The following is a 12,958-nucleotide window of genomic DNA, read 5'->3' on the forward strand; positions in this document are numbered from 1 at the left end:
AGACTTGTCACCGGGTGACGAAGCATGGTGTTTCCCAGCCACGTGGTTGGAGGAAAGCACTCTACCTGAGCCATAGCTTTCTAAAAGGCAGCTTACCTGTCTCTATCTGGGGACAGCTTAATGTGTCACACATGTCATGTGAACTTGCCTCTGCCCTCCTTAAGATGCGGTCAGGTTGGGGGCTGCCCTCCCAAGCAAGTCTTCTCCAGATCAGGCCCCAGGGAAGGTTTCCCACCTTCCCCATGCTGGCTGTGAATGTCTGCATAGGGTTATGCAGACCCTGAGACTCACCTGATCGCTTGAGCTGCTCCGGGTAGGCCGGACTGCCCATGACCCGTAGCCCTGCTGTCACTGTCACTCTCAGGGTGTGCTGGAGGAGTCATTGACTGGCTCCACTCAGCTAGGAGTGGCCGTCTTCCACAGCTTTATTAAGGCACTTTGTTGGCCTTTCTGGTGGGGAGAAAACCCAAAGGCAGCCAGACACCCCACAAAGTGCGTGCAGTATTCCCATTACAGACAAGGAAGAAGAAACATGGCGAGGTTAACTGCACGGCTAGTGGTGGGCTGGGATTTGAGCCCAGGGTGCTCAGAGTCTGTGTTCCTCTCTGCCCCCGTATGACAGATGTGGCATAGAAACCCATGGTCCCGCACCAGTCCTGGCTGAGTCGCTGTGTCCCCTCCTCCATCCAGGGACCAGAGTCCCTACGTCTTTGCCTTCTCCCAGAAAGACAGCAGATGTGGCACAGTTAGCATGCTGGGTGTGTCCCAGGAGGACATGATATGGTTCATGGGGCCCCCATGACAGGAGGCATTTCCCACCTTGGTCTGGTGCAGATCTCCTCCATGGAGAAGAGCCTGAAGAATATCGAAGAGGAGAACAAGCTCATTGAGGAGCAGAATGAAGCCCTGTTTCTGGAGCTGTCGGGCCTGAGCCAGGCCCTCATCCAAAGTCTCGCCAACATCCGCCTTCCGCACATGGTGAGCAGTATGTGGCCCTGTAGGCACACCAGTGAGCTTGTGGCTGACTGTCCCCCCCTCCCCCCGCCAGGACTCTGGGGAGGGCAAGGAGGGCGGGGCACACCTCTACCTCTGGGGTCCTGTCAGAAGGGCAGGTGCTCTGCCCGACAGGCTGCTGGCCACAGTGGTCCCAGCTGTCCCGAAGAGCTTATGGATCCACAGCAGGATGCTCATGGTTGTTTCAGCCCAAGGGTGCCAGTGGTGGCCCTAGTAGGTGTGAGGAGATGGGTTTGATGTCCTGCCACAGACTTCTGTGGCTTCTGAAAATCACGGGACCCACCGTGTGGACGGAGCTTGCTAACCTGGTTCTGTTCTCCAGGAGCCAATATGTGAGCAGAATTTCGATGCCTACGTGAGCACCCTCACTGACATGTACTCCAACCAGGAGTGCTACCAGAACCCCGAGAACAAGGACCTCCTGGAGAGCATCAAACGGGCCGTGAGGGGCATCCAGGTCTAGACCCCATCACTCCAGAGCCACCCCGCCCATCGGGACATCCGGGGCAGCCCAACTTGGCTCCCGCGCTCACCTCCCTTGCCCTGCCCCCGCAGTGGGGAGTCCCAACTCACAGTGACTTCCAGTTGGCAGCCCAGGGAGGCCTCAGTTGGGCTTATCCACAGGGGTGCCTGGAAATCAGTGTCTTTCTCATTGCACTTGCCAGGCTGGAGGCCTTGACCTCCCCACACGAATGCAGGGCAGGGCATGAAGTATTACAAAGTGATTTATTTTTGTTTTTTGAAAGAAATCTGACGAGCAGCTCAAAGTCTCCAGTGAAAGCTCATGGACAAGGTTCTCAGGGAAGTTTTGGAGTTTGCAACCACAGTATTCCTTTGTCTGTCGAGGCTGGGAGGGTAGCCGTGGGCACGGGGCGGGTGGTGCGTGTGACAGTGTCAGCCTGGAGCATGTGCCCCTGGGCACACGTCTGCTCAGTGAGGTCAATGTGGCAAGTGTGTTTTCTGTTTTCATTTAACTCAGTTTTGTCTTAAGGATGGAATAAAGCACTGTTCCAGAGGGTTAGAAACAGACCTGCAGCCCATGGCCAACTTGAGGACTCTAACCTGGGAACCCCTGGAAGTTCCACGTTAAAGCACCTCACTTCCAGGGGCAGCTGGCACCCCAAGCCCGCACAGACACGTGCAGGCTTGGGGTCACGCTCCCCCTCGGGGCTGCCGCCTTCAGACCCAGGTCTGGGTCAGGGCCAGGGTCTCTGGCTGTCTGGGCGTCCACTCATGCCTGTGACCCGTCACTGCCGCTTTACCTGGGTCGTGGCCGAGCTTGACTGGGGTGGAGGTGGCATCAGCAAGGTCAGGGGATAAATCCCTAATTAGGAGACCACCAAGGTTTCACTTCTTTTTAGATCCATTCAAGACGCGAAAAAAAATTTTAATATAATGTGTTAAACACAATGTTCCTAACGTGTAAATAGAGTCCAAATCGGTTGTGACTGCAATTCCAAGTTAGTATTTAAAAGTAGAGAAATTGCACTTCCTGGAAGAAAAAAAAAAAGTAGTTAGTTTAATTATTCTGTACATTATTTAATTTTGTCAAGATGTAAGTATTTATATTCGCAACCTCTTGTGTTAACATTTGCTATTTATTTAACATTTTTATTTATTAATTTTGTACTGTTTCAACTAGACCCCACACCAGGACACCATGAGAGGGAAACAGATGAAATCAAAGCAAAATTGACTATTTGACAAGAGATAGGCCACAAAAAAATCTTGCTATAACTTCTATATATAGAAGTCTTCTTATAATTTTGATGCAACCAAGTTATTTTTTATATATTTTGTTATTTATTCTTTTAATAATGGAATTTTTTAAAGAGTATTTTGTAACTGAGGAATTTTGATAATTTGGGGATGTTTCCCCCCTGGTCCAATGGAAAGAAAGACTTTTTGGTTTTCTTCATCCCTTCGGTTCCTTTTGTTTCAGGCACGGACAACAGCAAGTGGAATTCTGTATTTATTATTTATTTAAGTGTAGCGCAGATGTGTGTGCTCTGGCGTGTTTCTTGTGTTGCGTCTGTGTGCTGGTTCTTGATGGCTGAGTCATGCTGCTGTGAAGGAGTGCTGGCCACAGGCAGCACCGAGCAGTCCCCGCTCACAGGCTCCCTGCTCCTCCGACAGCTCCGAAACTGTGACCCCCTTCCTCAGGAAATGCGTGGAACCCACAGCACAGCACTTCTCGGTGTGTTTGCAGGGTGATTTCCTAATAAAAGTCCACTCTGACTGTGTGGGAGCGGTCTGTACTGTGCCGGCGGTCTGTGTCCCCGAGAGCCCTAATGAGTCACCTTCCTGGGGAGTGGCTGGGTGGGTGGGTGGGTGGCCTCTTCCACCTGTGGTCTCTTCTTGGGACCCTAATGTGGAACCAACATCCTTCCCCTAAGGGGCGGTTCTAGGAGGTCTAAGTCACTGTGCTCTGCCTCTTCCCACATGACTGGGTATGTGCAGAGCAGAACTTTCTCCTGGGCTTGGACAGAAGTCTTCCTGTTGGGGTTGTCAGACAGGGTGGGGTGGCAGGGGTGGTGGGCTTGAGGGGTGGAATAGGGGTTGCCACAGACCACCTCTCCTGGCCACAAGGAGGAAGCCAGCTGCAGTAGGAGAGAGTCTGGACATTCTGGAGGGAGATGGAGTCGAGAAACGGAAAGAGAAAGGTGGAGGTGGAAGGGAGGGGATGAGAGAACTCTCTCATCTTTTCAGAGCTCCTGGTCCAGCCGTACCTGAAGGTTGCCCATCCTCGCATTTCCCAGTTATGCAGGGAACGAACTCTTCTCCTTCCTCCCCTCATTCCTCCTCCTCTTCCTCCTTCTTTGCTTAAGCTCTTGCGCTTGGCTTTTTGGCCTTGCAGTGGCGCCTCAGCATTTTCACACTTTGATGTCAGGTGGAGCTCTAGCTCTCACAGGGTGAGACTTAGGTTTGGAGTTTCAGCCTGAACTGTCCACACCTTTTGACCTCCTTGGGAATCTGGCCTTGAAGGCCAACCTGGAGCTCCCACCTGACATGATGAAGGAAAATTCTTAGAAATTCTGAGCCTCATTTCCAACCACTGTCTGAATCAGACAGGGTCCAGGGCACCTGGGGGCATTTGGTGTGTTTGGAGGGCAGCTGCGCTTGGGCCTTCGCTGTACCCCCAACCCCCCTTCCCACCCCACTCCACACTGTCCTTGTCTTTCTCTCTTTCCTTTCAGCGTCTACAGCGTGCAGGCCTCTGAGGCCTGGCCTCTTTTCTTTGGGCAACGTCTATGGCTCCCTCCTCTCCTCCCGTCCTCCACTGGTCCCTCTTCCCATCTGCCTTTGGCCACGGGGCCTCTCCCCTAGCCTATTCTTGGTTTCTGCCCCACCCTGCATCTGCTGTGTGCTGTCCTCCTGTGTGCTCCACAGAGGCTGCCCCAGTCCGCATCCTGGCCTCTCTCCTTCCCCGAATCAACATCCCTACCGCTCATGTCTGCCATGTGCAGACTACTCCCACACTGCTTTCCAAGTCTGCTTTTCCCAGTTCTAGAACCTTCTGGGTCTCCACTTGGATGTTCCACAGGCCACAGGACATGTACCCAAGTGACCACAACAGCCCATCTGCTGCTCCTAGCCTGACCCTCCCTGGGCCCAGCAAGATGCCAATCCTCATTAGCTGCCTGTCCTGATTCATCCAGCTGAAGAGATCGTGGCCACATGGAAGCTACCAAGAGGGGCCACAGTGTCTGTGGTGCCACATGGATGTGGATGTTACCATGGAGCACCAGTCGGGTCGTGTGTGCCCCCCAGACGGGGCCACCCAGGGGTGCTGCCCTAATGAGGCCAACGTATGACTTGATGAAAAACAGGCGAGTATTAGGGCTACATCCAGCTGTGCAGGGATGCATGTATGGTGGCATCAGCCATGCCCTGCCTACCACAGGGGACGGGGTGGACTCAGTGACTACTGAACTCCAAGGGAGGTCCTCCCACTGAGGTATCTATTTGGGCTGGTTCTGGCTCTGAGGGTTGCTCACACCCCCAGCAGCTTCTTGAGCCAGTATAGGTCTTAGGGGCACACCTGGAGCCCCAAAGAATCAGAGGAGCTGGTGCAGTCTCAGCCCTGTGGGGCCATCCCCAAGCCTCCCGCTTCCAGGATGAGGGGCCAAGGGGGAAGGGCAGGGGAGCCCACAGAGCAACCCTGCTTCTCACATAGGATCCTGGAAGTGGATGTGGAGGACACAGGTGCAGCTCCCTCCCCAGCACCATGCCAATGGACCCCCTCGTTGGATCCACCCATCTCTGCTCACTGGGTACCTTCTGCCAAGTTGGACACATTTCTGCCCATGTCTTTCACACACTGTCAAAAATGTTTTCCTTGTGTTTAATTCTGTCATGGCTCTCTCTGTGGCAGTTGTCAAAACAGCAAAGGAGAAACCTGGTGCTGTTTATGACTAAAGATGGTAAGGAGTCCGCCCAAGGCTCACCTGCTGCATTGTGAACCAGCAGAAGAGCTTGTAAGTCCTCCAACACGCCTCCCAGGGCCACTGCTTGCATCCCCACACAGAGCTCGATAATCCAAGACACCATCAGGCACCAAACATAGAAGGGCTCAGTCACAGCTGGGTCACCCCACATAAAACCCTACCTGGGTCAGCCCTGAGCAGGTACAGGAGAGAAGTAATGACAAACCCACCTCTTGTCAACGACTGTGGTGCAGGCACTAGGATTGTCCCTGTCATATACACCAGAGGGCTGAGGCCCACGAAGCTGCTCAGGGTCACACAGAGGACTGGCTATGTTGCCAGGATTTACACCAGCCCTCTGGTCCCTGGGGTCTGTCCTCTTCAAGAAGAGGAAGGGGTGCCAGCTCAGCTGAACCCCATGTAGCAGTCAGACCCAGTGGGCACAGAGGAGCCACAGGAGAAGGAGCTACTATGATCCCCAGGCCAGTGGACAGAGAAGGAGCCACCAGGAAGAATCTGTCCAGGCACAGCATGGACAGATAGGTCCCCCAGTCTCGGGAGAGTCGTATTGACAGATACCATTGCCTCCCAGGATGCTCTGACCATTCCCTAAGGTAGCTGGGACTGGACAGAGACTCTGAAGCCTCCTTGAGGTGGAGGGGGTTCTCCAGCACTCCTATGGCTCCTCCTGCCTATGGGGCTGAGCAAGGTATACCCTGTCCCCGAGGGGACCTCTCCTGGCCCCCATCAGCCTGGGCTGGCCTGCCTGGATGATTCACTGTCACTGTGCCAGCCAGCGCTTTCCCACAGGGCAGTTAGGCTTATCCAAGATCTGTTTCCTACACTCCTAAAGGCAGTTTCTTCCCGTGTATACATTTTCAGTCCGTAGCAGAAAGAACTAAGGTGTGGTCCTTGTACTGGGACCACAATCTCCAGAATATTCCTGATCATTCCCTAGCCATCACCACGCTTGTACCCTCCCTGGAGGACCTCTTACCCTCATGTTGTTCCCAGAGGGTATGACAGCTAGCTGCCTGACCCTATCCCATGTGCTGGCCCTCTGTGTGATTTCTGCTGAGCTCAGGTCTGAGGGGGGCCCTGGAAGCAGGTCTGGGATCACGGGGAGAGACCCCCAAGCACATTTCCTTCTTGTAGAGCTGAATCTGTGGGGGCCTTTTTGGAGTTTGGAACCCCTTGACATTGTTTGAGAAATTATGTGTGCATGTGCGGTGACGGGATTGGTGGGGGATCTTTCTCCTGATCCACAGCCCTCCCACACTCTTGAGCAGTGGGGAGACTTCTCAGCTCACAGTCCCAAAGTGTCCTATGAATATGATACTCCGGTGGCCATAGGTTAGGGACCACATCTCGCATTGAGTAGCCCCTGACAAGTTGACTCTCTGTGCTACAGTTTCCTAGTAAGCACAGAAGGAGGGGCATATGAAGACTTGAGACATGTGCATTCACCACAGTGGGGACCCGGTCATTCTGAAACAGCTGAAGCATTTGAATGCCCCCGCTCCCCACCAGCTCAGGGTCCCTGGAAAGCTGTGTCAGAGGCATCAGTGGCAGGGGCTCATGATGATGGTGGTCTGCTTCGGGCCTCAAGGCTCACTCCATGCCCACAGAATTCTGATCCAGACACCATCCATTTGCCACCCTACCATGCTCAAAGTGTCCTGGGGAAGCTTTCAACGGTCCTAGGGCACCCCTGGGTGGCTACTGGTATGGGGGGAGGGGCTGCTGTCACCACCCTGCATTTTGAAGCCCCGGGTCAGGACTGGTGATCTCCAAACATTGTTCAAGCATGTAAAGTGTTTAGATGGAATGTCACACAGAGTCCCTGTGCTATTCTGGCCAAGGTTGAGGGTCAGAACTGGTGTGGCCTGAGGGAGATGTCCAGTTCCCTGGGGTAGGTTCAACCAGATGTCCCATCAGAGGGTCTCTAGCTACCTCCCTCACCAGCCAAGTACAGAGCCTAGGAGACCAAGTGGGGAGAAAGGGCCAAATACAGGATGTGTGCTCTGTTGGGTGGGGGGTGGGCAGGAAGCATGTCTGCAAAAGGCAACTGCGTGGACGACAGTTAGAGGTGCTGGGCAAGTCCCCTTTGTGGGGGCTCCCGGTTTCTGACATAGTAGCACTGGCAGCAGCTTTGTTTGAGTCAGAGGCCATCTCACACCTGGGAACCTTGAGCATGCCACTTTTGTGCTTTGGTTTTCTTCTCCGTAAAGGGGTCCACAGCACATGCTACTGAAGGAGGGGAGGAGGAAGGTGGAAAGGGTTAGCCCAGGCCACAGGTCATGCACTATCCCCTGACACTCTGAGGACACCCTTGAACCCACCTCCCCTTCCCTGCATCTCCCCATTTATACCAGTCATCACTCTCAGCTCCAAGATCTGCCTCTGTTAGGTGCTAGCCACCCCCCAGGGCCCTCCAAGTCTAGGTACCTCTCACCTGGTGCCCGAGGATGGAATACATCTGCTGCTGTCACCGCTGTTAGCAACTGGTCTGGCCTGCCAACAGCTGCATTCAGAAGTTCTGAAGTTTGGTCTTTCCAGACCGGCCTTCCTTCTCCAGGGCTGCTGCCCACCCATGCTTTCCCCTGATGCCTTTCCTCTCGTAAGTCACAGGAGCCAGGGAGGAGAGTCGGAGGGGCTGGCAAAGGGGGAGGAGACCCTTGAACCCTAGGACTCATAGCTTAGGAAATGTGGCTGTCCGCTCCTCAGGAAGCTTCCACCCCAGGTGCCCTGGAGGCAGGGCTCTGGACCCTGGGCTGACACTGCTTCTTCATGTTATTTATCATCTATCATCTATCATCTATGTATGTATGTATGTATGTATGTATCTATCTATCATCTATCTATTTCTCGATCTAGAACTGGGGTGGGGAGGGGATTTATGTTATGGAATCTGCTCACTCAATTGCAGTGGCTAAGTCTGAAATCTGCAGGACAGGTGGCAGACTGGAGACCAGGAAGGGTTGATGCTGTAGTCTGGTGTCCAAAGGCCATCTGGGGGCAGAATTCCTTCTTCCCTGGGGAATCCCAGTCTCTGCTCTTAGGGCCTCAAGTGCTTGGATAAGACCCACCCCGCATTACGGAGGGTAGTTTGCTTTACTCAATGTTTGTTGATTTAAATGTTTTTTTAAATTTTTTAATGTTTATATTTATTTGAGAGAGAGAGAGAGAGAGAGAGCGCGCGCAGAGCGCATGAGCACAAGCGGGGGAGGGGCAGAGAGAGAGGGAGAGACAGAATCTCAAGCAGGCTCTGCACTGTCCTCGCAGAGACCGACACCTGAGCTGAAATCAAGAGTTGGACGTTAAACCAACTGAGCCACCTGGGCGCCCCTGATTTAAATGTTAATCACATCTAAAACATCCTGTCAGACATCTAGACTCTTTACCCAAACATCTGGGCACCACATCCTAGCCAAGCGGATACATAAACTTCAGCATCGTTCTTCATCAGACCTCTTCCCTGTGCCCACACATTACTAATTTTTTATTAAGGTGGTTTGTTTTAAGATGACAAATTATTTTTAGACCCCCTTCTCAATCATTTTACATCTATGAATACATTGGAGTTCACCGGCACTTTCAGATAACCTCAAAGTGCACTCACCTGCACAGCACAAGTAGCAGAGAAGCCGTAAGGTGTGTCTGAAACTGGTAAATTCCACTTGCTGGCCGCAGATGGCTCACTGTGAGGAAAATGGTTTTTGCCCTTTTTGGAGGAGAGTGTGGATGCTTTCAACACAACAGCTGTGCAGGGGCGACGCCTTGTGGCATCTTGTGACCTGCCATCATCCTCGTCTGTACTTCTTTGTTTATAACGTGTCTTTGTTATCTGGGAGTTTAATTTTTTTTTCTCTTCATCATTGGTTTTGAGCAATTTGATTATACTGTGCCTTGCTAGTTTCCTTCATGCTCCTGTGCTTGGGGTTCATTGAGGTGTATAGTTGTCAACAGATTTGGAAAATTTTCAGCCTTTACTTTCTAAGTTATTTTTTCCTGTCCCATCGTGTCTTTCCTTCTTTCTGGGACACTAGTTACATGTATTTCAGGACACGCGAGGTCAAAGTCACCCCACAATTGCCATTGGTGCTGTTCGTCTATTCTCTTTTCACTTTTTATTTGGGAGAGTTCTTATTGCTGTGTCTTCAATCCTTTCTTTAGCAACATCCAGTCTGCTGCTAATGCCATCCACTGTATTTCTCAACTCAGACATTGTAATTTTTATTCCTAGAGGTTATATTTGGGTCTTTTTAGGTAAGCTCGGTGTCTGCACTTAACTCCTCATTATGCCTCGTCTTTATATTCCTGACAATTCTAGGAGTGCCTGGGTGGTTCAGTCGGTTAAGTTTCTGGCTTCTGTTCAGGTTGTGATCTTGTGGTCCATGAGTTCGAGCCCCGCGTTGGGCTCTGTGCTGACAGCTCGGACGGAGCCTGGAGGCTGCTTCGGATTCTGTGTCTCCCTCCCTCTGCCCCTATTCCACTCAAAATTAAATCAACATTAAAAAATTAAATTTACATTCCTCACAATTCCAGAGTGGATACCAGACATTGTGAATTTTATCTTGTTGAGTGTTGGACATTTTGTTTCTCGTGAATATTCTTGAGCTTTGCTCCTGGACACAGTGGCCAGGACACATTTTGATCTTTCAGATCTTTCTCTGATATGTTAGGAGGGGTCTGATCAGCAACGGGTCTGCGGGGAGCTGACGCACTCCTGAGGCAAGATCTTCCTGTGTACTCTTCTCACTGTTCCAGAGACCAAGAGGTTTCCCAGTGTGGCTGCTGGTAACCGACGTTACTTTCTGCCCCGCTCAACTGTGGGCAGTGTCACCTCTAACCCTTTTGGACAGTTCCTTCCCTGGCCTTGGGTTGTTTCTGCACACACGTGTGCTGATTAGTTCTCTAACTGAACACTTGATGGGGACCTGCTGCAGGTCCCCAAGTCCTCTATGTATCTTTCTCCCCACCTGTAGTCTGCCCTGGGACCTCTAGTTACCTTGGTCTCCCTGCATTCTCAGTTTCGTCTCCTCAGCTCAGGGAGTCCTCCCGGCTCCGCTTGGGATGCCCTCCTCCCTGCCACTGCAGGCTGAAGACTCTCACAGCGCTGAGATGGGGCAATTGTAAGGGCTCAGCCCTTTGGTTTCTTGTCTCTCAGGAGTCACTGAGGTTTGTTGCACAACGTCCAGGTTCTGAGAACTGTTGCTACACATATTTGTCCATTTCTTGGTTGTTTCAGGCACGAGGGCAAGTCCAGTCCATCTTGGTCATAGTTTCAGAGTTTCTTGGCACATTTCAGTTAGGGATGATGAAAAAATTCTGGAGATGGATAGTGGTGATGGTTGCACAACCCTTAAAATGCACTTAATGCCGCTGAACTGTGCACTTAAAAGTGGCTCGAGTGATACATGTTATGCTCTCTCTATATCACCACAATAAAAACATTTTTAAAGCTACCTCAGCCAAAGGAAGTATTAGTACTGTACTTTGAAGATAACAACACAACCCACTGCCTGTGGCTCCAGCCACAAGTACCCAGGTTCACCCCTGCCTCAGGCCTCTACGTGACCTTCCCTGTGCCAGGGGACTCCTCCTGTAGGTATGCTAAGCACGAGTGGCCCACAAATCACCCATCCCAAGTGCATACCCTTCAGTAAGCCTTCCCAACACCTGTCAGGGACACCCCCCAGCTCCCCATGGTAACATCCTGCACACCGGAAGAAGAAAGACAAGCTCAGCCAACTGTAGGTTGGTCCGGTGGCCTTTGCAAGGCGCTGATACCTCCATTTTACAGATGGGGAAACTGTGAGTGGATTGGATGCTGTCAGGAAGCAGAGGCATCTCAGAGATATGTGTTAGGAGGGCAGGGCAGGGGGAGGCTCATCTGTAAGTGATGAAGGAGCAGGGGTCACTGGTATTGGTTGGGACAGAATATATTTGAGATTCTGTGGGTGACACAGGGGCCTTGTTTCGGTCTGTGCTTGGGCACAGTTACGTTTTGTCTCACTGTATCATAATGGAGCTCCTCTGCAAGGTTGTCTGGGTCCAACGGGAGAACACATGGCCTTGCTGTGAGTGCCAGGTGAGCTTCCAGTGGCAGGGACTGCTCTCGTCATTCTCAGAGATCTTACTAGTATCTACTTCACGGAAATAATCCACATAAAGTGCTTAGCGTGACACCCTGTGAAGATTAATCCTGATGGTATATGGATGGTGGAGTTGACATGGAACGGGCAGGGAATGATCCTGGAGAGCCAAGCAGATGGGTCTCATGGCTAGGTAGAAAAACAGAGGGCTCACGTGCAGACTGTGCTTTAGGAAGACCACTTGGAAGAGAACAGGGAGGGGTGGTGAGAAAGCAGGCAGGAGGCCAGTTAAGACATCATCCTGGTGACAGGTGAGACATACAGGAGACAAGACAGGGTGGAGTATATGGAAGGCGTGACCGCTGACAGTGGGGAGAGGGTCAAGGAGAGCGGTGGGACCTCTGTAATTTGAAGCCAGGGTCAAGGTTGTGAGGCTGGTGGCAAGCCCTCTCCTCCATGGCAGCGATGCTTGTAGTCGTTACATAAACGGGGTGGCTTGCAAGGCTAGGTTCAGAGGAAGGGTCTGCTGCTCAAAGCTCATTTGGAAAGGCACACGTGAGGTCGGGCCGAAGTGAGAGGAAGAGTGGGAGGAGTGTCGCAAAGCTTACTGGGTAGCTCTGCAGGTGGCTCACAAAGGGACACGTGGCATCAAGGTGGCAGAAGAGGACAGGCCCCAGGGTGGCTGGGGCTGGTGAGGGGAGGCAGCGTTAAAGAAAGTACTGCCAGTGGATCTGAACACAGAGCCACGAGGTCCCTTTCGAGATGCAGAACGATCTTGACTCGTGTCCGGTGAAGGTATCTCCGGCTATTCTCACGTGGAGGGCTTATCAGGCAGCCTGTGCAGGGTCCGTGTCCCTGGTCAACAACATCTAAGGCATGATGCCGTTGAGCACAACTTCCCTGCTCCGAGATCACGTCCACCTTCAACCCTCAGTGGCTTGGCCGCCTACGTGGTGTCCCACGGGCCCCAAAGCTTAGGTTCACGAGGACAACCTTGACTCACCTTGAGACAAACAAAGGAGATGCACCCTTACTCTGCGCTTTCTGTGTGGGACGCACATGTGCGTGCACACACACCCTGACTCCTCCAGGTCTGCAGGGTCTGCAACCACACTCTCCTGTCATCCAGCACGTGGCCCGCCCAGCATGCTTTCCTAGGGGCAGCTTCCTCCTCCTTCCTCCAGTGCAGTGGGAAGTTCATATTGGCATAATGTTCCCTTTTATATCACTCCTATTCATATTACTCAAAAACAGTTCTCTTTGCCTCGAAGGACCCAAAGAAATTTGACCAGTCTGCCCCCTTGCCCAAACTCCATCATCCTCTAGGAACGAAAACCTTACGACAGTAACTTTCATTTCTTGAGAATCTACTGTGCTGGGTCTTTGTGTCATTTGGGATGTCTTCAGTTGTCTGTTATG

The 12,958-nt window shown here is 52.1% G+C and overlaps 1 protein-coding gene across 6 annotated transcripts in view; it reads left to right on the plus strand.

Annotated features, from left to right (window-relative positions):
• MYT1 (myelin transcription factor 1) overlaps positions 1 to 3,257 on the plus strand; it is a 71,271-nt gene extending 68,014 nt beyond the window's left edge. For all 6 annotated transcript variants that reach the window (XM_040459981.1, XM_040459980.1, XM_040459982.1 and 3 more), the window contains 2 exons: positions 835 to 978; positions 1,337 to 3,257. In XM_040459981.1, the coding sequence (XP_040315915.1) occupies positions 835 to 978; positions 1,337 to 1,477 (285 nt within the window). In that variant the 3' untranslated portion in view covers positions 1,478 to 3,257. The remainder of the gene's footprint in view (positions 1 to 834; positions 979 to 1,336) is intronic.
• Positions 3,258 to 12,958: the final 9,701 nt, after the last annotated feature.

The sequence above is a fragment of the Herpailurus yagouaroundi genome, unplaced genomic scaffold (genome assembly GCF_014898765.1).
Source record: "Herpailurus yagouaroundi ecotype Mexico unplaced genomic scaffold, PumYag 246, whole genome shotgun sequence".
In the NCBI taxonomy this organism is placed as follows: domain Eukaryota; kingdom Metazoa; phylum Chordata; class Mammalia; order Carnivora; family Felidae; genus Herpailurus; species Herpailurus yagouaroundi.